We start from the raw sequence: 25,350 nt of genomic DNA on the forward strand, positions 1-25,350 counted from the left end.
GTTTTTGCAAAGAAGACAAAACTGGAGCATCATTCAATATGACCAAATCTTTTTTTTTTTTTTAAGAAAAAAAAGTGACATAAGTTTTGTAAATTTTAGAAAACAAAGAAGCCATAACCCCGTGGTCACTATATTAATTACACCTGTACAGACGATTCAATCCAACTGTCCTGCCACAACTTGTGCTTTTATGATGCCCAGAATGTTCGGTCTGTCATGGAGGTCCTGGCCTTATCCTGGACTCTACTGTTTTATTGAGAGACACATCTCAATATAACGGACACCATCTTTAACTATGACCCTTAATATTAAAACATTAAATTGAATTTACACATTTCCGACATAAACTGAGCATTAGATTGTACAGGTGTCCCGAAAACAGCGGCCACTGAGGGAAAGCGAATGGAAATGCAAATGTGCCGTTTGAGAAATGGGAGATGCTGAAGTTCATCCTCTCGTGACCATGAATATCTGAACATTGTCGTGGAAATCCATCCGGTAGCTGTTGAGATATTTCAGGCCCAAAGTGGTGGACTAACAGGTTGATGGAAAACATTCTAGCTGTAGAACATTTTTACAGAGTCCAAATAAAATGTGTGCACAAAGTATATCAACAGTAAGGTTACATTAAAATGTCCTGAACATGAGTACAGATTCACAGCAGGAAACTGCCAAAACCACCTTCAGTGTTTCTGTAGTCACACGTGCACAGACAATAATTAATTACTGCAAATAGAGGCTTAAAAGCACAACGCTGCAGATTGTTTCTGCAGATTTCTTAACTTGCATTCTTCTTAGATGGTTTTCACAAGAGGTTGCACACAACCACAGAGTTTTGAAATTAGTTTTTTTAATATCATTTCACACCCGCAACATCGTTCGAGCGGTGCAACATCAAAGCAGATGAAATGAACCTCAGAGCATCTGGAAATGTCCTGGAGTTCATACGCAAAGAAAAAAAGTTAAGAAAATAAAAAGTAAAATAAAAAAAAAATCGACCACAAAATCTTAATTTTATTATTTTCCTGGCATCTCAAGCGCATCCAATTTTAGTAATAACCTACATTTCCCAACATGCCGTATGCTCTCATTCTGCAGCTTTCAATCATATCTGGCCGTTAGGATGTGGTTATCAAATGTGTGTCCACACGGTTGACTCTGTGGCTGTGCACTCTTGTTGCAGTTTGTTTTGATGATCCGATGTGACACATCGGATCTTATAAAAATATAAGATTATAAAAATGATTGTTTTGGGGGGAGGTGGGGTAGTGCACTATAGGCCCCTGAGACGCGGCTAAAGAGGTTGTCCTTAATGGAAGAAAAAAACTTTTACTTTTATACTTTTAAGTAGTTTTTAAACCAGTACTTTTACACTTTTACTTAAGTAAAAAGCTTGAGTTGTTACAGAAGTATTTTTAAACCCTAGTATCTATACTTCTACTTGAGTAATGGATGTGAATACTTTTGACACCTCTGGCTATAGTGAATATGTTGTGCTCTTTGTAGTAAAAACAAACAAAAACTAAACAAAAAAACATTAACCTATATTGTTGTGTTGAATGTGGCATGCACATACGAAAATAATTTAATAATGTTTAATAATATACTTTAATAATTTAATAAATAAATGGAGATAAGTATTATCTATAAGTATTTTTGAAAAAAAACATACATTTCCTGATATGGGTTTTAAGCAAGGTTTATTAACCCAAATAATCTGTCTGCTCATCCCTTTAGGAAATGCGTGGAAAATAAAAACAATTTAATATTTGCTTTATTTTTTTATTGTGGAATGCATTAATTATTATTTTCTTCTATATTGTCGTGAAATGTTGTGTCAAATGTGTCCAATGTCCCAATATTCATTACATGAAATTTGGGCTTTTGTTGGGCTGCTGCAGCGCCTCGTTCCAGCGACAAAACTCCGCCCACCCGCCACGTCAGAGGACACGCCGGCCGCGTGTGCAACCAAACGAGCGCTCCCAGTAATCATACCGACTGACTGTCGGCGAATGAGATAAACAAAGAGCCGGTGACTTTCCAGGGAAACAGACAACGCTCTTCAAGCTCCACGGAATCATGGAAACCGGTAAGTCGAAGTGCTACTTTCCCGTCGTTTCGGTACCGAGGGCTCGCGTCGCCGGCAGCGCGAGCGCAGTCTCGTATTTGACAGCTAACGTTAGGAGGATGACAGCTGAGGAAGCTAACTGGGGGATGCTAAGCTAGCTCTTCATCGCGCTAGCCTCGTCAGCCGGCTAGCATGACTGTGCCGTTGTTTTACTCGGACTCGGTTTGTTAGTCAGGTCGCGCCGATGTCAGCGACAGACACCGACACCCGAAACGGAGACCCGGGAGCCATGCACGCGCTTCGGCCCGTTGGTTGATAGCCGGTGTCTCTGCGCGAGGAGCCCGGAAACGTTAGCTCGTGGTTAGCTAGCCTTCAAAAACGGAGATAGAAACAGAAGCTGTCAATACAAAAAAAGTATTTAAAGTGGGAGCGGTAATGATTCGTTTTAGTTTTGGTTTTCTTTATTCATTCAAGAGTTTCACTTGCATTACACCACTTTTGCAATATGTCGTTCTTATAAATAAAATGTCAATCTTTTTTAGTTGGATTGTTTCGATCTCACTTCGCTCAGGTTTCATTTCAACACTTTTATTGGAGGCAAAAGGTGTTGGCCTTTGGTCCGATGGTTATTCGAAAGACATTTGTTGACTCCGTCTTTAGAGCTAATCATTATCCTGCTAGTGTGGATTAAAAATTGACTTTAATAGTGACACAATAGTCAGATTTTGTTGGACTTTGTCAATAACGTGACTGTGGATGTAAACTTAGGCTGTGCTTGGCTCCTTTCCATAGAAACATCCCTGTAATAAATGTCTTCAGCATTCATAAACTCTAATTGTTGAATAACTGCCAAACTAACTATTTAACTCACCCTGAGGCTATTTTCTTCAACACACACACACCTATTTATATGTTGCGTTTGTGCAAAATGCTGTTGGCTAGTACTCTGTTACTGATTCATCTCACTCTTTTCCCCTTTCGTTATCTATCTATATAATCATCTATACTCATCAGTGTCAAAACCTCCAACTGTTGCACCACAAGACAAAGCGTGTCTTGTTGACACTGGACCCCATGCAGGCCTGCTCTCGAAATATTCTCCGCCTGAGGCCCGGTTGTGCTTATTTTCAGATGACATGGACATGACAGTTAACAAAGTTTGACACGGTCCTAATCTGCGGCGGTCGGTCCATTTGTGTCGATGGGGAATAACAGAATGCAGCTGAGGGAGAGAGAGGGGTCGAACTCTAGGCAGCATGCATGACTAGGCAATGTCCCCTCTCCATGTTTAATTGCTCTGTGCTGTTATTTGACGGAATTACAAACCGCACATCAGTAGCAGTTTGTTCGGTCATAGTGTGTGTGTGTGTGTGTGTGTGTGTGTGTGTGTGTGTGTGTGTGTGTGTGTGTGTGTGTGTGTGTGTGTGTGTGTGTGTGTGTGTTTGCACACAGGCAGTCTTCCATCAGCCAACAGGACTAGACAAGCTTTCCAGTGTGTTCCTCTCATAGATAAAGCCAGATGAGTGATATCAGGGAGCTTTGATCTGCCTGTATCTCCCTGAAGAGCCACTTATAGCGCTAATAGAACTCATTCTTGATTACTTCATTGTTTGTGCTTTGCCATAAGCCATTCTTTATCAAAGCTCTAATCATGATTGTGCTCAGTATACCTAATATACTATTCTCTATGTGGATGGTGGGGGAAAAAGTCATGCACCAGGCAGTTAAATTCAATAAATGATGTGCTGTTAGCTTATGGCTATCGATCTAGTATTTTTCCAGGCATTATTGTGACATCTGAGTATCTAAGTGCTCATAGATCAGATGTTGAGAAGGAAGTGTGTTTGCCTAAAGTGCACAGATGAGTCACAGGATTTAGGGCGGTAAGAAATTCCTCCTCATAGTTACAGTCTGTCTGGCTGTGAAAGTCTTTCTGTACCAAGTTGTATTTCTGCTTGTCTTCATCACCTTCATTGTTATTTACCATTCATTCTGCTATTCTCTCTCTTCTTCCTCATCCACCCTTCTCTCCTCCCTCTTCCTACTTGCTCCCTCAGGTCTAAGTCAGGAGAAGGTATCCTCCTTCCTTAAGCGGCTGCGGGCCGAACCACGCTACCTGTTGGCCCAGAATGTGTCGACCTGCATTGACCCGTTGGAGGTTTGTCTGCACCGGCAGACTGTCCAGGATACTGTGCACATCTTCCAGCACACTATCCCCACAGAGGGCAAGCCCATCACCAACCAGAAAAACTCAGGTAGGACACAATGTAGAATGTTATAAGTGTACCATTTACAAGATAAAGAAATGCATCTGAGTGGATGTCCCGGCCTTGGGTCAATACACATAGATGCCTAAAATCTAGTCCTAGTTTGTGATTTACATGTTAGTTTTCACTGCAACAATATATATCACAAATTACTGCTATTTAGCACACATTGGTAAGTGAATGTTTTTCTGAAATAGATTAGAATTGACATTTTCAATCAACTGTGCCCTTGCAATATTTTTTGGGGATATTTCTTGACTGCAGTTATCCATCACAAATGGATATGCACACTCTAACTTTTTATATATTGTACAGCTTTTAACAGAGTTGGCACTGTATTTGGATGAGGTTGGAGGTTCCCTTAAATTTGATCTGCGAGCTAGGTTGTCAATTTTTCAGTGAAAGCACCAATCTTTTTTCTGTTCACATTATTATCTGATGCTCACGCTAAAATCTATACAGCTGACAATACATGACATGTATTAAGTTTGCTGTTTTCTGGCTGAAATCTTGTTTTGCTACGTTGACTCTGGCCACCTGGAACCACTCATTATGTGTTGGCAGATATAGTGTTGGCTACACAACTTTGTCAAGAGCAAATTTCTCAAAGAGAAGTCGGGAATGCATTTTGAGCATCCCGAAGAGACAGTCCATGCCGACCAGGTAACAAAGCAGACCATAGATTTTTTTTGTTTTTATCCTCTCAGACAGACATTATTTTTCATGTATGAAATAAACCTATAGCACTGAGACATGAACATTTCTTTCGATAAGTCTATCCTACTTTTACGTTAATCTAGCAAGCTTTTGAGGTCATTCACATGCATTTGTTAGCATCCTCGCTAGTGATTACACAGTGGTTATGCAATAATGATTAAGCCGTCATTCACATATCATAGGGTACTCTGTGACTTATTTCTGTCTTTCTTTGTCCTCTCTTCCTTCATAGGGAGATGTTGGATCTTCTCGTGCCTCAACGTCATGCGACTTCCCTTCATGAAGAAATTTAACATAGAGGAGTTTGAGTTTAGCCAGTCCTATCTTTTCTTCTGGGACAAGGTAAGATGTAGAACCACACATTCGCGCTCTGCTACAGATGTACTGTGTATTAGATCTTGTTCCGCTGTAGATTTATTGAATACTTCTCAAATAGTTTTTTATAGCATTCACATGCAAATTTTGTGTGTGTGTGTGTGTGTGTGTGTGTGTGTGTGTGTGTGTGTGTGTGTGTGTGTGTGTGTGTGTGTGCACGCAAGCAAGCATGTGCATTGGTTCAGTGTTATTATGCAGCATTCTACTACTATACAGTCATTGTCCAAATAAAAACCCCTTTTGTGTGTTGTGAACTGTGCTCTTTCAGGGCTGACGTCACAGTGACACCTCACTAAATGTTTTCACCGCTCCATTGTCTCTTTGTCTTTATGACCTTGCGTCTTTTTCTTTCAAATATTCAGACCGTTGTTTGTGCCTCCTTGAATAATAACATTTTGCTCAAATGCCAGCTGTAGGGACTAACACTGACAGTAATATCAGTTCCAAACAAGGAAACGGTAAATATGTAGCTTGAAGAATATCCTGCCCCCCTGTAAGCCACTAGGTTATCAGATGTGTTACCATGACGGTAGAAAGTGTAAGTCCTGAGTCTGCCAAAATAAGTTTGACCTGCCGATTCAGATTTTCTACAATTGACCGCGGACTAACTAATAGTTTCTACTGACCTGAAGTCAGTGTAAACAGGCAACAGTCTAAATGTTATCCTTTTACTTAAAAACACAATTCAAGTGATTTGGAAATACATTATTATATTGTTATATTTCAATCAATTGCTTTGATTAAAATACATCTTGGCATTAGTATTTTCATTATGTATTATAAGCTGCTTACTGCTCATGTTAGGAAGTCAAACAGATCATAATTCCCTCTCTATCTATTTTATACCGCTGTGAAAACCCCTTCAGGAGACGAGACGCTCACTGTGATTACTCTGAGCAGCGTGCATGGAAATGAATTACAATATAATAACTGTTGTTCAAAATGGTTTACGGTTGTTTCTCAACAGCTTATTTTGGACTTGCAAGTTGTGACAAATTGTGAGGTGTGTGTGTGTGTGTGTGTGTGTGTGTGTGTGTGTGTGTGTGTGTGTGTGTGTGTGTGTGTGTGTGTGTGTGTGTGTGTGTGTGTGTGTGTGTGTGTGTGTACGCTGTGTACCAACATAAAACAGTCCTGTACACATGTAAATGTGACCGGCAAAGAAAACATTAATCGGCGCAATGAATAATGTTGTTTTACACAGCGTAGACCTACTAAGTGATGGCTTTGCAAGTCCTGCCTGATACTGTCTTTTTTTATTTTCTACTGATCTGTCGGCAAAAACATGATGCTCGACTGTTTCAAGTTTGAAGTCAAGTGAAGTCTTGGAGGTTGAATTGTGTCATTAGTCGAGTCTCAAGTCCTCGTTTTTTTTTTTTTTACTTAAGTCTAACTCAAGTCTACACTTCTGCATAACATATATTTACGTCACATATTACTGTATATGATCGTGCAGCCCCTCACTGTCCCGGTTGTCTTTGTTCTTCTTTCTGCAGGTTGAGCGTTGCTACTACTTCCTCCAGGCCTGTGTGGAGACGGCACAGAAGAAGGAGCCGGTGGACGGACGCCTGGTCCAGTTCCTGCTCTCCAATCCAACCAATGACGGAGGACAGTGGGACATGCTGGTCAACCTCATTGGTTAGTTCTCACCATGACACACAATTACATTTACAAGAAGTCCATGTTGAATGATTGACAAAGCTGTTGGATTTGTGCAATTGCTAAAACATTTGCTCATGAGGTGATGAACTGTACTTACTCTGAATACTTGAATCTCCTGACAGAAGAACACACCGGTAGAACATCAGAGTTTTTGACTGGATTGACTGACGAGTATTGTTTTACGTTTTGTTATTCACTGTCCTGTTTTCAGAAAAATACGGTGTGATGCCAAAGAAGTGCTTTCCAGAGTCACACAGCTCGGAGGCCTCCCGCAGAATGAATGACATCCTTAATCACAAGGTGTGTTGAAACGCTTTCCTTTTGTTCAAACTAATGACGTATATTCCGTGAGGTAGTGCTGATGTTTATGTCCTGCCGTGTGTTACAGCTGAGAGAATACTGCCTAAGACTGAGGAACATGGTGGCCAGTGATGCGACTAAAGATGAACTGTCTGACGCTATGGACACCATGATAGAGGAGGTGAGGCTGAAAAGAGCACATGCAGCTGTTGTAGTATTTTAATTAGGGCAATCTTCTACCACAGGAAGTTTTAGAAGTATTCAAAACCCCTTTGAGGAACTCGGGAAAATATTCTGTGTTTGACTGAAGGAACTTGAAACTAAATTTAGTTCCTCCAAAATAGTTTCAGTTTGTCTTTCCAAGAGTTCAGGAACTAACAGGGTCAACAGGCTGACAAAATACAAAAGTACCGATTTGACTCTGGTTAGGACAAGGTACAGACATTTCTATATTTATCTCAGTATAATGTAGTCCAGTGTGAAATGAATGGGACAAAAACATACTATATACAGACTGTATGGCAGAGCTGCTGCATTGCAATAGATAGTACATTGTTCCATTTCTTTACCAGAAGAGGGTGCTGTTAAATAAGTGACCGCAGCAACATCTAGCCGGTTGGAACGGATACCTGAAAACAGTCTACGGGCTGACCCCAATGTCCCAAGCCTTTAGCCCTGAACCTGTGTAAATGTAATATAGCAGGCTGAAGACCTCTTTGTCTAAGAGTAAAACCATTACGTAAACCAGTGTTAAATCACAACGCTATGATTTGTGGGTAATTCCCTCAGGCAAAGTCTGCAGAGAAGCGAACCTACAGAAAGTGTGCATAAAGGGCTCGGCCCTCAAGCGCTTGACGGAACAGTTCAGTGAGTGTGGACGTTGGGATTTGGCCAACGTGTGATCAGAGTTTGGGCGAGAGGGTTGCGTGAAAACTGTCGCTTTGATTGAAGAGATTCATCAAATAGTTACGGACTGATGCTTTGTTCATTGTTGACATTTGATGGGATCCAAATCAGAGGGACGCATTTAAGAAGCTTTAACAATCAATTATTCACACAGTGTCCCTTTTGTAATATCTACAACAGTAGGATTTAATACTGGACTGACTTAATTAAACATACAGGTGCGTTAATAGCCCAGGTGACACTGCCAACTGTTGCATTTGACAGTACAGGGAGACCTTCTTCTTACATATAATTGCAATAGAACCAAACATTTTTCAATTTCAATTTACTGTCTTTCTTCCAAGGCCTAAAAAAGAAATGTACATTATTTTTTCCCGTAACGGAACCTGCATGTACCTACACATGCAGATGTGAATGTACAGTAGGTGTGTAATCTGTCCTTTCTGGACTACAGAGTGTGTAAAAGACAATAAATACATAAATGAATAAACACCTGCACACGGCCTTAAATGTCACAAAGTTGAAGATAGCGATCTTGTTTGTGGAACAGTCTGTCACAGAGTATCTGACGTGGGACCCTGATGACGAATTCAACCCCTAAGCAAAAATAAAAGGTGAACATGCACATGCAAGCAAACTGTGTCTACAGTGTGTTTTTGTGGCTTGTGACAGGTTACACTGTGTAGGTGTGTATGCATAATGGGGTTTGTTTACGCTTCCTGTGTGTGTGTCTGCGAGGGTCAATGTATGAGCGGCCAGTCAGTCAATCAGCCTCCCATTGAGCCGATTGCACACGGAACAGAGGTCTGGTTATGCAGTCTGTGTTGTCAGCTGTTTGGTTGCATTGTGCTGCTGGCTGGTTGCTTGTTTAAACAGTCGTCTGTATCTCACAGCGCCTCTGGATGCCCAGCCATGACTGCACACACACACAGAGTTGTACACATACACACAAGCATATGTTGTGCAACAGTAAAGACTGCTCCCACTGCACCGCACGGCAGGGTTGGAGGGGAGCGGAGGGGTTGTCAGTGTGTTTGTTTGTCCACCTGGAAGTGGTTTGTTTTGCGAAACACCGCTCTGTCACGGCCGGCGGTGATGGAAGAAGCGGTCACGTCAGAAGAACGGCTGACGTGAAGGGAGCCAAGACGTTCAAGGGTATCGTCTCAAGTACATTTGACCGGCATCACTCTAAAGACTCACACTCAGATTTAACTCTTTGTACTGAGGTGGGTGTCCAATTATAATATCTGAAATCAAATCCCATTTATTCATTTTTTTGAAAACCCAATTTTTTAAATCGTCACTCCAATAAATACATATTCAGTTTTTTAACCTTGTACATGTTTTTGTTACTGTTATGAGCCTAGTCAATCAATTAAATATGCACAACATGTTAGTCAGCTTTTCTATATTTTAAAGTTAGCAATAATATATTATCAACATTTAAGTGTTGCACCAAATTAAGCAAATGTCATTTAGGACAAATAGACCCATTGTAGTACTGTGATAAAGTGTGTGTTGAAATGATTAGTTAAGAGAAGACAAAACATATTTGAGTCCTGGTTCTTAAACTTGAAGGTTTGCATAAATATCTCTGTAAATTTAGTATCTTTGACTTCTTTTTTTGTCAGCGGTTAGTTCCAAAATTCAGTGGTGTATCCTCGATGTGTAAATAGGAATTTGGCGTCGTCACCACACCAGCAGAACTATAAAATCATGCCGTCTAACAAAAAAATCATTTTTATGAGTTAATAGAAATGAATGAGGATTGTTTTGGAATGACATCATTCTTTATTTACACTGACTGTAAGCTGCCATGACAAGTTGTTCTGGTGCGGTGTTTGATTTGCCTCCAGCGTCGAGAGCACTGCTTTCATATTAGCTCTGTAAATTAGGCAGGATGTAATAAACTTGAGGTGACTGACATCTTATCTATCTGCGCAGACAATTACCGAGGGGGCCGGGTAATTCATTTGTTGGCATCTCGGCATGTATTGGTGTCACGGCCCTTTTGTTTGTTTTTTAGCGGAGCATGTTCAGGAGCAGTTTGTTTATATTATGGTTAAACACAGTTCTCCAGGTATGTCGATGGCACATGCTCATTTCTCATGTGTTCAAAACTGTGTCTGTGTGTGTCTTCCGTAATGGTTTTTCTTTTTTTCTTGTGTTTCCTCTACGCGTTCACCTGGATTTTCACCTTTTTTTCGCGCGCACATGTGTCTCTTACTGCCGTGTCAGTCCTACTTTGGTGTGTGCGGAGGTGACGCTGTCCACTCTCCCTGCGTTGCGGCTCTAATTGGGCGCTGGTCTTCATCACACCAGCCCCACACGACACTCCCGTGACAGGCAGCCGGGGTCAACGTCTCTGCTTCCACTTACTTTGCCCAGGGTGCGCTTGATTTTTAAACGGATCCCTTTTGCATGTCAGGTGTCTTGCTGCTTTTGTTAAGTCAGAAACGTCGCACATCACATTTATCGGGAAAACCTCTGCAGTAGCAACTTTTAGGCACCTATTCTAAGAACAAGCGAGTAATCTCATGCCCCGTTCGTCTTTACAAAGGCTGTTAGGAAGACAGTATCCATACGCTGCATTATTGAGGCAGAGGGGATTAGTTTAAGTTTCAAAGTTGGACTATCTCTTTCATGCTGTATCTGCTGTGTATCCATGCGCCTGTGCTCTCACTTTCATAGACAAGTAGGCAACACACACATACACACACTGTCAAATAAAGGGACGCTCCCTGTACATGCACGTACAGTTACCAGTACACACACACACACACACACACAGATGGTATCCCTCACACCACAACTGTAGCCCCTCCATGCTCCATTGCGTCATGGAATCAGGAACGCCATGTGTGACTCTGGTCTTGGCTCCGAATGAGAGTGATTCTCAAGACAAGTCTAATTTACGAGACGGCCATCAAATCACAGAGGAGCTCTCTTTTGCGGCAGCTCAAAGTCAGCGCTGCCGGCTATTGACTCAGTTGATTTGTTCGATGTGGGTGGGTTCCTGTAGATTTGTCGTTGCCTTGCCAGTTCAGAGATGGCCGCTTGCGTTTCTTGAATTTCTGCGCGCCATTGTTAGAAGTTAACGCCGACCACATGTGTTGCGTGTTTACAAAACATGGACGTTTAATCAAAACCTCGCTCATTTGTATCCAAATTGTTAGCATGGTGTCATTTGCTTACACTCACAAGTCCAGCTTCTAGACAATGGTTATAAATTTAACTCGGAGTAGCAATGAGGCGCATAGTTTTCTTAAATTTGTCTTGAACCGGTTGAGAGCCTGCTTTAGACAATTGTGTTCAGATTAGTTTTGACTAAAAGCAATTTGGCTGTATTTATTACGCAGCAAAATGTATCTCAATAAAGATGCATTGCTCTAATTTCATTTGTAAATCACATTTATACGTTTATACATGGGCCTTTTTAAATCCACTTTATTTCAAAGCACTTTTCACTCCCACACAAGGTGACAAAAGCAAAGTAAATTGCCATTTCAGTTTTCGTCTGTAAAGCAACACTAGAAAATGAACAATTTAGCAGCTGGATTATCTGAATTTAAAAATGCCTTTTTAATACAGCACTAAATCAAACCCAAGGATAAAGTTCTGAATTACAAGGTCTACATTTATAGCATCATATTTTGCCACTATTTGTTTCACACAAGCAAAGTGCTTCGGCAAAGACTTAGTGTAAACATTGCTTACTGTGCTTTTCATGCTTTAGCCACACTCTTCACAACACGCATAGCCCAGAAGAGAGGGAAGACTAAAGTCTTGTAAACGGGACAGCCTTGCTTAAGCTTACCTCTTTACATCCTAAATTGGGGTTTGTTTGGCCCGCTCACTGACTGTGTTGGACTCCCTCTTGACTCCAGGTGATTTGTTTGGATCCCGTGAAACACTGGAGCACGGACCCTATCAAACACGAGCTGCGGGTCGCCCCAAGGGTGTGCAGGCAGTCGGCTCGTTGTTTATAGCTAGACACGCAAACTCGCCCCTTCACAGAATTGAAACTGACCCTCTGCTGGAGACGGATGAGCGGAGGAGAAAGCTGCCCGGTAACAAACGCTCGTAACAGCCGGTACCCGAAACCTGTTTGCAGTTTGAATGTCATGTGATATGAACGAGACGAGACCTTTTTGAAGTGGCAGTCCAAAACACGAGTCCAGGTTATGAGTAACGCGGTTCACGTAATGACGAACTTGGAAGTCGACCCTGAGGCCGTGGGCTCAAATCATTTTGTAAAAAAATGCATTTGCTGATGGAACGTTTGATCAGTTTTCTTTTTAACGCCGCCAGTGCTTTGTGAAAGTTATTGTAGTTGTATGAAAATTAACCATGAAGTAATTATTTGTATATGTTACATTTCATTTAGCTGACGCTTTTATCCAAAGCGACTTACAATCAGTGCATTCAACCATGAGTAAAAATTCAGAACAACAAGAATTTATTCAATAAAGTTAAACTACAAAGTGCTATACGTGAGTGACATTTAAGTGCTACTAAAGTGTGCGTAGTGTGTACATTAGAATAAGTGTGAGATACTTTCAGTAAGTTATCCTTTTTTATTTGACTGGTTTACCTTGCCACGGCAGGATGAGTGGACGCGAGGCTGAACTGGCATTAGAGGGACGCTACAGTACGTCTCAGTGCTTCTGAAAGACGAATTGTGAAGTGAGTGGAAAGGTTTAAAGTTACCAGGGAGAGTTCTTCTTTGAAGAAAGAATCAAAAGAAAAGGGCGGGTGGGTCAAGGGGTCACGGAGATGTCTTGTCAAGGTGCCGAGGGCATCTGGGCAAACACAGACCAGACAAGGGGATGGTCGTCTTGCCCACAGGGCAGTCTAAACAAAGTCGTTGAATTAGGAGGAAAATGGCTCGGGGTGCATGAGGCGTTGAACAGATGCCTTTGTTGACTCTGTGCATGTGTGTATTTTTGTGTGCGTCTGTACTTTTGACTTTACGCACTTCTGTGATGACGAGCGGGGATTGTTTGTTTGTGTAAGCCAGGCCTGAATTTATGCATTTCTGTGTGTTTTGTCTCTGTGCGAGAATGTGCCCCGAGTATGTTTGGGGTGAGGATGGTGGGCTCAGTGGGCTCAGTGTCTTCTAACCAGAGAGCAAGAATGTCATCTTTATGTAGGGGTATTTAATACGTGTTGACTAAGCGCGGGGAAACTGCTGCCATGGCTGCTATTTCTCCAGGCCCGAGCCAAAAATAATCCCCCCGTCAGCTCCATATTCAGCTAGACAGAAGTGTAATTCGTCTGGAAATCGGTGGCAGAAGTCAATAAAAATAGTGTTTTAAAATCTATTGGAAATGTGTCCTTTGCGACGCCCACAGTCGTGGCAGTGAGCGTGTGATTTATCACCATTCATCCACACAAACGGAACAGGGCTCGCCGTAGTACACGCTGTTATCTACCGCCAACAATGGACTGCGTCGCATCCTAATTTCTCAGCCCCCTTTTTTTTTTTTTATCGTATCTGATAGGAAAAGCATCTGCCGGGTCCTGGGAGGGGAGAACAGAGGATGGGAGAGGTGAAAAGCAAAAGGGGGAAATTCCTGAGATAACTATATCGGAGGTTAGAAGGGCCAGATTGACAGACGGCCCAGTCCAAACAACCCGATTTAGCCCACAGGAACTCGGTCTGAACTCCAGCGCCGCTGGAAGACACATGGTGGGAGGGAGTGAGTGTGTGCCGCAAATGGGGAAGTAAAGGGATACGAAAAAGATGGAGGGGAGGGAAGCACTGCAGAGAGGAAAAAGAGGGGAACATGTAGGGAAAGTTGAGAGCGGCCCAAGCTCTGATGGATGAGGTGTATGCAAGGACAGACTTGAGTTTGCGTGAATTAGGAATATGAGCTGGAAATTAAATGTACGAACATCTTCAACGATCCTCATATAGGCAGGGACATTGTTTAATACAACGATTGACGGTCTGTGAATGTTAAAGGAATACTTTACCCACAAAATGACCATTTGATTATTAATTACTGACCGCGGGGCGCGTGTTCCCTTAAATTATTGAGGAAAACGATTTTTCTCGCACGCATCGACTGTGAACGGAGAATCCGAAAACGGCCCCCATGTTTAACAGCAGCATTGCTCACGTGGTGAGTAAATATTAAGGCAAATTGTGGTCATTTTGTGGGGAAGTATTCCGTGAGATAGGAGTATTACACAGAGTAGAAGGGCACGAGTTTGATGCTCAAAGTGTGTGCTGTGCAGGTGTTCCGGGTGGTCAGCGTTTGTCTAGGCAGTCCTCCTGAGACCATCAGCTGGGAGTACAGGGACAAGGACAAGGTCTTCCATCGCATGGGACCCCTCACCCCGCTGGAGTTCTACACGGAGCAGGTCAAACCTCTATACAACATTCATGACAAGGTAAGTGACCCAGAAACGTATCAGATAGGCCATGTAACATGCTGTTTCTGACCCCATACGTTCCCCTCTCTGCTCTCAGGTCTGCCTTGTGAACGACCCCCGACCCCAGAACCCTTACGGGAAGCTGTACAGTGTTGAGTTCCTGGGTAACATGGTCGGCGGCCGCTCCACGCTGTACAACAACCAGGCCATCCAGCTGCTTAAAAAGGCTGCGGCTGATTCCATCAAGGACGGAGAGGTGTGTGTGTGTGTGTGTGTGTGTGTGTGTGTGTGTGTGTGTGTGTGTGTGTGTGTGTGTGTGAACTTCATAAACATGCTCTGTTTCTCTCAGGCGGTGTGGTTCGGTTGTGACGTCGGGAAACATTTCCACGGCAAGCTGGGCATTAACGACATGAACGTGTGAGTATAATGCATCACGTGAAAGTTATTGTCTCCGGTGGGAGGATCGTGAGTGATGTGTGCCTCTGTGTCTGTCCATGGTTAAACTCTCATTCTGCTGCAGCAAACTGCATAACATTTTGGGAGCCCAGTTATGGCTGCATGCTCCATGATTTCTCCCCTTTTGAGTTTGTTTTTGACTTTGTGCCGATTGTCTGCATGCATCAACGCTTGTTTTTGAGTTTGAAGTAAGTGTGTTTCACTCTATGGTGTTTCAAGATGCCGTACAGCCCATTGGTGTGTAGACATTAGCCATTTGTGGGTTGTGTCCATTCAGTCAATGGGTCCTTCCAGACACATTTGGCGGAGATCTGCACTCTACTGCACCTTTTCAAGTAGGAAGAGATATTTGAATCAAGTCTTCTGCTCATTTGTCCCAGATATTAGAAGCAATGCATTTAGCGTGACTAACATGGCTTTAGTTTCATAATTTGTTTGTTCGGCTAGGAATGCGGTAACATTTTAGATTTTATGATTCAAAGCCCTTTGGGAGAGCAACAAGGGAATACAACAACATCCCACACACCGAATATTCAGTGTTTTTCGCCCCTATCACGACACTGAACCTTTCAACTCTGAAACGCTTAAGACAGCTGAACACCAACACCCATCTAAATGTAAAGCAACTATATTAAAATCACTTTCTCCAGTGATTTGGCACACTTGTGTCGGTCACTGTTGAATCCCAGTCATTGTGCCACGGCTGCAGGGTTCACATGACCGGAGCCTCGTCTCCACAGGGGGAAGAGTTGCTTATCGTTGCCCTTCAGGTGCAGCGGCATCTGTTTCTGAGTTGCTGGCGCCAGGGTTTAATTCGCCGACTGAAGCAAACCAGCGAGGTGACGAAAGTCTGGTACCGTCTCTGCTGAAGCTCATCTTTCACGCAGGACTTTTCATGTGCTGGTGGATTATAATTGGAATGAGGCTGACGCTTAATGGATCCCACGAAGCTATGAAAACATTGCCTTTTCTCTCGAACTGATCAGTGTAGAGGTGAAATCAAGGGCAGAGTTTGAGTTATTTTCATCAGAGGAGGTGCTTTGATTTGTGTGTGTGTGTGTTCACAGGTTCAACCATGAGCTTGTGTTCGGAGTTTCAGTGAAGAACCTCTCCAAAGCGGAGCGACTGATATACGGCGACTCTCTCATGACCCACGCCATGATCCTCACTGCTGTCACGGACAAGGTACACTCACACAAACATGCAGCATAGGTGGGTGACTGCTCAGTATACAGTACGTATACAAGCAGGCCGACAGGAATACACACGCTCAGAGTTTATTGCATCAAAGCCTCGCTGCGTGTTTACGCTGCTTTAATCTGCTGCAATTTTTCATATTGATGTCAATTTCCCCCCCATGTAAGTAACCCCAGCTGTTAGGACACTTTCTTTCCTTCTGCTTCTCACTCTTATCTCTCCATCGTCTTCTCTCTCCCTCTCTCTCAGGATGGGAAGGAAGGATTTGAGAAGTGGAGGGTGGAAAACTCCTGGGGCGACGACCGTGGGAACAAAGGTGAGTCGAGAGACACATTACACATTATTACACAATTCTTACTTTCAGTCTTTTTTAGGATGACTTTCTTGTCTTTGCTGGAAATCCATTTCAGGTTAAATCCAAAGTATATTTCAAGCTGATTGTTGTGTCAAGCCACCGAGATGCAGCGGTGACTTCTAAAACAGTTGCTTGTACCTGGATCTGGTCCCGAAATCATATTCTCACACGGCGGTTTCTCGTGATAAATCCTCCTCTTCCTGTTTGTGTCTGTTGCATTAACCTCTTAACGTTCTGCTGTCACGCGGGCGCCCATTTCAACTATACACTGTACATTCCGTTGTACATTCCGTTGTACACTGTACATCTATTTATAGTTCGGTATGAGTGCCATATGTTTCTGGAAACCTACGATTCTTGTGATTCCAGCTGTCCACTCCGTTTCAAGATCAGACCACCACAGCAGCTACAATCAATACTTTTGTCAGACAACAACAAACAAACAAGCGATTTGAAAATCAAGACCACTCACCGATGACGCCTCATATTGATCCATAAATCCATAATATTCCAACAAAAACGGCGTTGTTACGTTGTAAAGGTCCAATAAAAATAAATCCCATAAAAGATTTAGTCCAAAACACGTGATTACATCCATAAATATCCACCAACTGGCGTTGCATCATTCCATTGCAGCTGAAAGTTATGAACGAAAGTAGTTTTGTTTTTAGCAGAAAGTTAGTAATTATGTTTGCATGGGAGCACAGCTACAAACTCGCTATCAAAATGTCCGCCGAAATCTAACGGTTCCAATGAGGCCCCACTTGAACCAATAGGAGCTTCATGTCCTGACTGACAAGCTACATTACCCAACCAGAAGCTACGTTGAAGTTTAGGCTCAGCCTCTATTTTCTTACGTGGCTCACGTCTGTTGCGTCGTAAAGCTCAGATGACAGGCGTTTCGGACAGCCAATGAAATTCCCTAAACAAAGATAGGCGAGAAGAGGGGGGGCAAATAATCTCAACAGCCTTCAATTTGATGAGAAGAGACAGCTGCTGTAGAGCTTCAGTCTGAAGTGTAAATTAGCATAAAAATGCATTTATACTTCATTTTCTCTGTGTCAGCAATACTGGTAGTATATATGAATAGTACCTATATAAGTTTGCAAGACTATAAGCCTTTTTAATAGGTATATAGTATATATATCAGGAATATTTTCAGTCTCAAAATGAAAAAACGCCTAGACATTTCATTAGAAAAACATGTGTAAAATATTCATTTTCTGTGATATTGTTATCAACTTTTTGCTTAGACTAGAAAAGGCTTCAGGCTATGGTCCCATTGTGTTTTCCAGTCCATAAGTCCCATTTATAGTCATCTACAGGCATCTATTTACAAAGAAATGTTCAGACGTAAATAAAAACCTTATACTTTAGTGTGTTCAAACTCATATAACTCAGTGTCAGCAGCACTTAAAGTGATTCTGACTATTGAGGGAAAAAAGCTTCAGATTGTTACCTTTCAAAAGAGACCAAGACCATGCATTTACTCCAAATAGTTCAAGTACAGCTTGCAATTTACTTTGGGTATACCTGGATAGGCGTTTTTCGTCAAATTTGACAGGAATGTTAAGAGGTTAAGGGCAGGATTAGAGAGGTTCCCCCCGTGTTGCTGCTTTATGAACTCATAATTGGCTGCGTCCTGTTTCATAAAGACTCACAGACCTTATTGTGTTCCACGAGCTCAGCGCTTCTGGGTCAAGTTGCATAAACGTAGTTTCAGAATGAGCTAATCCGCAAGGTCAGAACGTGGCACGGCGGGAATGTCTTTGCAAAAATATTTGGTTTTATGGACTTATTGTGGCTTGGTGACATTGCGACCGCTCACAGGGCCGGTTGGCGTAGTGGCCGGCGAACTCGAATGAGTTGATTATGCCGTGACATATCTCAGTTTGATATGCGTGTGTGACCAGGATGTCAGACTTTAGAGTAAACTCTGTGATACAACAATAACATAAGACTTGTTGTTGCAAAATGACTTTTTTAAAAAAAAAATTTAAACTGGGAACTTTTGAACCAGATTCTTTTTCTTTTTTTTGTGGCTAGCTAACCGAGTTGTTTTTGTTTCTGAAAACCACAAATTTAAAATGAATTGAACAAACTTATTCCGTCTCTGGAGAGCTGCCAGTAAGTCATTTTGATGCATGGAGGGAAAAACAGTTGTCATTAAGTAAGTAAGGCTGGTTGGTCTTCATGCAGCGGCCCCACAACACAGCAGGTCGTCCACATCGCCGCCCCAGACTTTACCGTCTGCTGCTGTTATTCCCTCTGTCCTTTCATCTCTGCTTCTCATCTTCCTCTGACCGTCTGCCGCTCTTCTCCATCTCTGGTCTCCACATTCCGCTGCAAATTATAGGAGAGTATTTCAGGTCAGTCACGCATCGTCTGGCAACACACACATACAGTGCAGCGTATACACACACAAACACAGAGAGACACACACACACACACACATCGTCCTCACAGTCCTCACAATATTTGCTTGAACCCACAAACCGTAGTGACCGTTGGGAAAACATGTGAAAAACCCCTCGGTCAAATCAAATGTATTTCACTCATATCTTATTCCATAAACAACGGCCGATCTGGAGAGTCCAGCTCGTCCGCAGCCAAATTAATAAAGTTCCTGAGAACAAGAGTTCGAGTTCACGAGGGGAATCCGGGGGCTTGGTTTGTTTGACCAACATCTTCGGAGTGTGGAAAAAAAAAAGACGAAAGCATGAAGGAGAAAGGAGAGAGCGGCAACAGATCTTGCGGCGTCGTGCAGGTAGAATCTGTTTTTAAATTAGGAAAAACAAGTAGGTTTGGAGATGATTTTGGAAAGATGACAAAGGAGGAATTGGAAGAGTCGTAATAGCCGTAGAGCAGAGGGAGAGAGCGGAGTGTGCTTATAAGGTTTGTAGAGGCTCAACCTCTCCCTTCAGGCCTTTTCATATTCTTCCTAACCCCTAAAAAAGAGTCTCACGAGAGGCTCAACTTTCTGCCTCCTCCGTTCTCAAGCCCTCACACAGCCGCTGTTGTGGCTCCGCTCACTCGGCGGCTCGTACTTTTTCACCGTGTCAGACGAATGCTTGGCCACACGCTCCGAGCTTTTTTGTTTTCACTTCGATAGGACTCGAGGTGGACACCATAACAGCTCTGAATGAGTTTGACGTGTGGAGGGAGAAGCTATGGTTTTTCTCTACGGACGCGATTCCATTGTTGAGTAAATACAAGAAGATGACGTTGATGTGGACGGAAGGGTTTCCTTTGTGGCCGACGCGACCGGCTCTCGGGAAGAGAAGCCTCATTAGCTTTACAGTATGCTTCTAATCCGTTGCCATTCTTTTGCACCCAAACCACAGTTGCATATCTGTCCCCTCACCTCATTTAAAGGACCCATTTCGTTCTCTATGAAATGAAAAATGCCTTTTCTGCGGTCCGACCACAGCTCTGCGGGTGCACTGTTCCCCTTCTCTGTGGAAATAACACACTTTCCTCTCGGCTGTCAAAGGTCAAAATTATGACACAGCTGCATCGTGTGCTCTAATCATCGACCCAGCCAATCTCTTTACAATCGAGTCTGTTTTTGATGTGTGCAAATTATTGTTCACGTCCCTTATTTTGACGGAATTAATGCGAGAATCCTGGTTCATGTCGGCCGGTGATGTGATTCGGATTGCTGCTCAAGTCGGAAAGCAAGATGGCTGCTCCACATTCTTCTAGCTTCCAGTACATCCATCTGTTCTGAGACGGGACAGTCGGCCTATCCCTAAAAACAAATAAGGACACCCAACATTCTTACACACACACACACACACACACACCACCATGCCACCCAACACGCGGCTTCCAGGAAGCTCACATCAACACACACACACACACACACACACACACACACAGATACCACAGTGAGAACCAGGCACCGTGCCATCTAAGATTTGCGTACTTGGAAGAACACACACAACAGACACGCCACCCCCGATACATTGTTTTGAACTGTGGCACGTTCTTGCGGTTACCCTGACGTCTTTGATAAGTCAACTTGACGGTAGGAGGGATGCTCTCGTTTGCTCAACTCCGAACACACGAGGAGGAGCGGAAAAGAAGAGTTGTTTTAATTCACTCTCGGCTCTGGTTGCCAGTTCTCATCCAGCTTCCCATATGCGTCCGTTCGGGCCCAAATCTGAGTCTCAGTCTTTTGTTATCTAAGTAGAAAACGGACGTGCAGACATCTTTCATTTACATTAATCAGTTCAGCATGGGGCTACATCCTCCTCTGGAGAAAAAAAAAAAGGGTTTAGGTTATCCCAACATGTTTTTTTGTCAGTGTAAGTTCAAGGTTGGCTTTCATAACCACCCAGCTTTGGCCACGTTGACCTTGTTTGACTGCACACACACACACCCACGCTGAGGGAGACGGAGACGGACATTGTTTAGTTTATCAGGGTGGGCGTGCAGAGGTGATAGCAGAAGTGTTGAATGTAAACTGCACTGAGGGGCGGGAGAGTGAACTGCGACCCGTGAGGCTCCTCCACCCGTCTGCCCGTTGTAACAATGGAGTTGGGTGATACAGAGCATTTAGAAGCGACCCAACAGTGTGTGCAAAGACCATTTGGTTGGAACTACTCGCAGTGAAAGCGGAGCAACAATAATCAGCTTAATTAGCGACATGATGTGCTTCTCTCTGAAAGAATGTGTCGTGATTAAGGCTTTCCGACAGATTGACTTTGGCCTTTTTCCCTCAAAATCCTGCTATTTTAACAAAGAAAGTGTAAAGGCTGCAACACACTCACTTTTGGAGGGAAAAAACAGCACAGTTCTTGTTTATTTAGATTGATTTAATTATCATATGGAAAATAATCTACACACACAATAAGCAGGGGGTGTGAATCTAAGCTGCAAAAGTTGTGTAGAAGTCTATTGGTGAGGAACGTGTGTGTGTGTGTGTGTGTGTGTGTGTGTGTGTGTGTGTGTGTGTGTGTGTGTGTGTGTGTGTGTGTGTGTGTGTGTGTGTGTGTGTGTGTGTGTGTGTGTGTGTGGAAGGCAGCAGAAAATATCAAATGAACCAAAAACCTTTTACATTTGGAGCCCAGAAGAGTGAGAGAGAATAATAAAGAGCATATATTCTTGGAAGAGGCCTAACGGGTGTCACACATCAGACTAATGACCAGTGATATATTTACCCCATAGCCATATTTTTTTCTCAATCATACATCAGCTCATAAAATTTGTGACGTGAAGAATTTTGTAAATTCTTACTGGATGTTTGAGAAACCTCTCTTTCGGAATAATTCCTTTTTTAGTTTTTGTTTCTTTACAATCGTCTGTAGGTCGCAAGGAAGATTCCTTACGTTCCACTAAGTCATATTTTTCGTCATGTAACGCATATTATGAGCAGATCTGGCACATAGCCATGCAGGACCGTGATTACATATTTTTATTTCTGTGAACTAATTTAGAGTCAGTTTTAGTATAAAACACACTGTCATTTGTTGATGCCTATTTCTGTAAATTATTCCTTTGGTTTGTTGACGCCGAGTACATGCCTGATATTCAGATGTGTCACATTAGAGCGGTCACGTAATCCGATCACCCCTCATGAAGCGTTTTTAAGATTTTGATCCAAACAGCTTGACCTGACTCGGATGGATTTCGATTTTTTTTTTTTATTTTATTTTATTTTTTTTTCTGTGTGTACCGACTTTAATGACTGATTGTTTGTCTTCCCGTGTCCGTCTCCGCAGGTTACCTGATAATGACGGACGAGTGGTTCTCTGAATATGTGTACGAGGTGGTGGTAGACAAGAAGTACCTCACAGCTGATGTCCTGGAAGTGATGCAAGAGGAGCCCGTTGTACTTCCTGCCTGGGACCCCATGGGAGCCCTGGCATAACAACAGAAATCCAGGTTTTAGCCCTAACCTCTGGTCTATTGGACTCCGCCCTATTCATCGGCTGCTTTTACCTCTCCAATATTTCCCCTGCACCTCCTTCCAAAACAGCCTGATCTTCTAGACAAAATAATAAAGATTTTGTTTTCTTTTTTACTGGACTGCCTGTGTCTTTTGTCTGTCTTTATTTCTTCCAGACAGTGGAGGTTTTTGCGATGGTATAAGGCTCTAAATCTAGGCCTCAGCCTTTTTACTAGGTGGGTTTATTGCATCATGAACACTTCTCATTTGAGACAAGGCAGCGTCATAAACGAGCAGAAGATTTAACAGAACAGTCTGAGTTGTGGATACGCAGTAGGTCATGTACTCACAAAGACTGTGAAAGGCAGGAAACACTGCTGTGTAGTTCCACTTCCACTCCTGTGTGGTCCAGAGTTTTAACAATATTTTTATATTAGATTTAAGTTGTTTTTCACTGCGTCTCTTTCCCCTCTTGGACACAAGCAAAACAGCAATGATTTACTGTTGGAATAACACTTGCAGAATTTCCAATAACACCCTATCTTACCATAACTTCCCCTCTCGACAACCAACACAATTTAAACCAGAAAAGTAGCATAGGTGTGCATGTGTTATCTTCTGCCTGGATCTGTAAGGGTCATACCTCAACAATGCTCGCTCATTTCTGCAGAGAACAGCTTCATTGCCGTCTCTTCCTGCTTTAAAACACTCCTGTCAAGGTACGGACGACCTCTGACCTCCCAGCAGTTGGTCTGTCGGCTCGGTTCTTTCTGTTCACCCTCTTGAAGCATTCAGCATCACTGGCTTAATAAGGCAGATGGGAGAGCTCAAACAGGACCGCTTTTATTATATGTGTAAATTCAGCAAAAGTCTAGAGGTAAAGAGGCCTTATTTTATTGCAATTTCCTGTCACATTTCACCGTGTACCGGAGACAAATTGGCATTAAGGTAATCCTTATAAACATGCAATACAGCCTCCCGTAATAACTCCTACGTCCTCCTACCTATCAACCTGCATTTTTTCCCCTCTTAGTTTCTCAACTTCTCCGTCCTGCTATGGCATTCCTTTTGCTTTTTTTCTTTTACCTTTTTTTTTTTTTTTGTTATACTTATGCTTTCTCCCGGTTTTCCCACATTCATCCTGTCGCCATATAATGGTTTGAGCCACTCTTCTCAGCAGATTTAAAAAAAACATCCGGAGATTTTGTGAAATATGTTCTCGCTACAGAAGCTAAACGGAGGGTGTTCTAGGATTTAAGGGTTAATTAAAAGCGCTCCCAAGAATTTCTTCTAGAAGTCCTCCCTCAGAGGAATGGTATTTTCTTTCTTTATCTGGGTTTGATTTAGAGAAGAGTGCGCTGTAAATCTTAGCTGGAAAATCCCGGGTGTTGTAACATGTTCAAGAGGAAATGGGAGATACTTTGCAATTATCGTATTTCACCTTTGTGAAATTGAAGTTATCCCACCGAGAGTAATCACAGTTGCTATGAAAAAACTGCACAGTCCGATGTTTTCCTTGAACAAATGTTTGATAAAAGAAATGTGTGTGTGTGCGTGTGCGTATGTACACCAGTGGTGCTAAATACACAGCGGGTAAAACAATATTACAAAGATGAATCCTGTCTACTGTGAGATAGAAATGGAGAGCTAATTCATCCCGTGTTCAGGTGAGCGCCAGGTTGTGTGAGCGGCCTGATCGTCCAGAAGTTGAATTCATCACCTCAGCTCACCTGGTGGAAACCTCAGAAGAAGATGATGAAGATGTGTTCTGGGCCTCAAGGTCAAACTTTATGCAATAGTGAATTTTCTTGTTGATACAAAATATGTGCGTATTTCAAGGTTGAGTAATTCCTTACGACTCGAAAGATTTGCAGGAGAGACTAACTGTTTGAGAGTCTTGAAACGTCTAATACATAAAAGTAACATTGAGTTTCTCTGTTTGGTGTGAAGCAATTTTTTCCCCATGTGTGTATTGTTGCCCTTTAGCTGTCTGTTAGTGGTGCAATGCAATTACAATACAATTAACTGTATTGAAAGTACATTGACTCAAAGGGCCGTGCTCGTACTAAATTACAATATTACTCCACTACACCTTTGAGCCAATACACCATCTCCACCTTCACTAACTGACACAGCAACACGCTGGTTATGTGTTGAATGCGTGCGTAATAACAACTTAATGTATTATTAATATAATTAAATAGTCACATTAAATGATAACTTTACTGACTTTACTTTTTTACATATCAAAGTAAGACATTTAATTTGTTCTTTTAACATTGTTGTATTTCTACTTGTTAGCTATTTAGGAAAAGGATCCAAACGGATACCTCGTCCACCGCTTCATTCGCTAAGTGAAGCATTTAGCAATAAAAGCTAATTGGCACGTTCCCACCGTTATCTTCTGAAATAGGAAGATGTAACCATGCAACTTTACTGAAGATAAGTCCAGGTTTGTACAGTAGTGTTTTCAACAACTAAAACCGCTCATGTTTTGTCAGGTTAACTCATGGATTAATATCTAACCTAAGCTATCTAATGGCTAGCCAAACAGTAATAGTTAGCACGCATCTTAACTCAGAAAAAAAGACCGCATGAAAGACTGATCTGTTTTGCTTTATTTTGCACAACTTTTCTGAATTTCAATAATCTACTCTTTACCAATGAGAGTGCTCTCCTATACAGCAACTATATATACTATATTAGCAGTTACTTCTAATTTAAAGTGAGCTCTTCCGGCTGCCCGTGTTTCACAATAAAAGCATTTTTTTTACGC

General features: G+C 42.4%; 1 protein-coding gene across 1 annotated transcript; it reads left to right on the forward strand.

Annotated features, from left to right (window-relative positions):
• The first annotated feature begins 1,988 nt into the window (after window positions 1-1,988).
• On the forward strand, window positions 1,989-22,714 carry blmh (bleomycin hydrolase). The gene is made up of 12 exons (XM_079225007.1): window positions 1,989-2,089; window positions 4,126-4,323; window positions 5,285-5,394; window positions 6,921-7,062; window positions 7,298-7,386; window positions 7,475-7,567; window positions 14,536-14,691; window positions 14,771-14,929; window positions 15,023-15,090; window positions 16,197-16,314; window positions 16,576-16,642; window positions 22,408-22,714. The coding sequence occupies exons 1-12, from the start codon at window positions 2,080-2,082 to the stop codon at window positions 22,554-22,556; spliced, it is 1,359 nt and encodes a 452-aa protein (XP_079081133.1). The 5' UTR covers window positions 1,989-2,079; the 3' UTR covers window positions 22,557-22,714.
• Window positions 22,715-25,350: the final 2,636 nt, after the last annotated feature.

The sequence above is a fragment of the Taurulus bubalis genome (genome assembly GCF_910589615.1).
Source record: "Taurulus bubalis genome assembly, chromosome: 10".
NCBI classification, from domain to species: domain Eukaryota; kingdom Metazoa; phylum Chordata; class Actinopteri; order Perciformes; family Cottidae; genus Taurulus; species Taurulus bubalis.

Bases quoted from the DNA above. Each gene is read 5' to 3' on its own strand.
- blmh (XM_079225007.1), top strand. The intron at 5,395-6,920 runs GTAAGATGTAGA...TTCTTTCTGCAG, and splicing joins ATCTTTTCTTCTGGGACAAG to GTTGAGCGTTGCTACTACTT. The intron at 14,692-14,770 runs GTAAGTGACCCA...CTCTGCTCTCAG, and splicing joins TATACAACATTCATGACAAG to GTCTGCCTTGTGAACGACCC.